The sequence below is a fragment of the Cyprinodon variegatus genome, unplaced genomic scaffold (assembly GCF_000732505.1).
Source record: "Cyprinodon variegatus isolate N-32 unplaced genomic scaffold, C_variegatus-1.0 Scaffold62, whole genome shotgun sequence".
In the NCBI taxonomy this organism is placed as follows: domain Eukaryota; kingdom Metazoa; phylum Chordata; class Actinopteri; order Cyprinodontiformes; family Cyprinodontidae; genus Cyprinodon; species Cyprinodon variegatus.
Window position 1 is genome coordinate 1,826,546 of NW_015150515.1, and position 1,357 is coordinate 1,827,902.

Here is a 1,357-nt window from a genome sequence, read left to right on the forward strand (position 1 = left end):
TTTGTTCTGTCTAAAATGTTTATTTTGGAATAAAGAGGTTAATATAAAAAATATTTTTTGTCCGATTTTTCGATTAATCGAAAAAATAATCGGCCGATTCATCGATTTTTAAAATAATCGTTAGTGTCAGCCCTACATCTAAATCAGGTATGGGCAACTGGCACCCCGGGGGGCCGCCCAAGGCCCTCGTCATCACTGTGCCGCCTGTGAATAGATCAATAATAATTACATTATTTAATAAAAAAAACAAACAAGCGGAGCAGTTTTTCCACCATGAAGCACATAAAATCCAAAGAGAGAAACGGACTCACCGATGAAACGGTTTCATTTGAGGCGCATTGGGATCTAAACATTAACATCCAATCTATTGTGAGCCAGCAGGCCAAACCACAGCTCTGTCCTCAGCTTCAGCTAATGTTGGGCCTCTGCAAATATCTGACATTCAATAATAACAGAAAACTAGACCACAATCAGATTTTTTTTAAAAACTTTATTGTTCTTTGTTATGAATGAGTTGTCCAGGAGAAAAAAAAAAACATGAATCAATACTCTTGGTGACGTGTCGATGCATCGGATCGTCGGCTGTTGGATCGATGCATCGATACAAAACAATCATCTACACCCAATCAGCAGTGATGGTTCTCAGAATTGTTCAGTCTTCCTAAAGAAGAGCCTAATGACCAGAAGCGGCGCGGTACGCTGACGTCACCAAACGGCCGCTGCCCACACAGGAGAGGCAGCTTTGTTTTTCTGCTTGACTAGAAGCACTTTGAAAAGCCCCACCCTAATGAAAATCCAGTTCAACCAACTGGTAGACGTCATCAGAGTCCAGTTAGCTGTTATTTATCTCAATTATTACTCTGCTGTTCGCTGGTGACGATTCTCTAAAACCCGACGCTATTTCTGACATTTTGAATTGAAAAAGCTTCCTGGATGCGAAGCGAAACGTCTTCAAACTCTGAAACAAAGTCCAGTGGATTGATTTTAACATTGTTTGGAACTCTGCTGTTCTGGGATTGAGATTGTTCCACTGTGATCTCATCCGTCCTGCAGGTAAACGCAGATTCAACATCAAACTGTGGAAAACTTTCACCGACTGCTTCAACTGCCTGCCCATCGCCGCCATCGTGGACGAGAAGATCTTCTGCTGTCATGGAGGTATCGTTTGAGGACGTTTCCGTTCAGATGAGACGTGAGCTCTTTATCATAGAGGAAAATGGTCGTCCAAACCTTTCTCCTTCCCTCAGGCCTTTCTCCTGACCTGCAGTCTATGGAGCAGATCAGACGGATCATGAGACCCACAGACGTCCCAGACACAGGTAGCTCAGCGTTGGGATTTTGGCCGATATCCGATATG

General features: G+C 43.1%; 1 protein-coding gene across 1 annotated transcript in view; it reads left to right on the forward strand.

Moving 5' to 3' along the window:
* LOC107082804 (serine/threonine-protein phosphatase PP1-beta catalytic subunit) overlaps positions 1 to 1,357 on the forward strand; it is a 40,901-nt gene that overhangs the window by 34,382 nt on the left and 5,162 nt on the right. The window contains exons 4-5 of the mRNA XM_015371669.1: positions 1,054 to 1,158; positions 1,248 to 1,319. Of these exons, the coding sequence (XP_015227155.1) occupies positions 1,054 to 1,158; positions 1,248 to 1,319 (177 nt within the window). The remainder of the gene's footprint in view (positions 1 to 1,053; positions 1,159 to 1,247; positions 1,320 to 1,357) is intronic.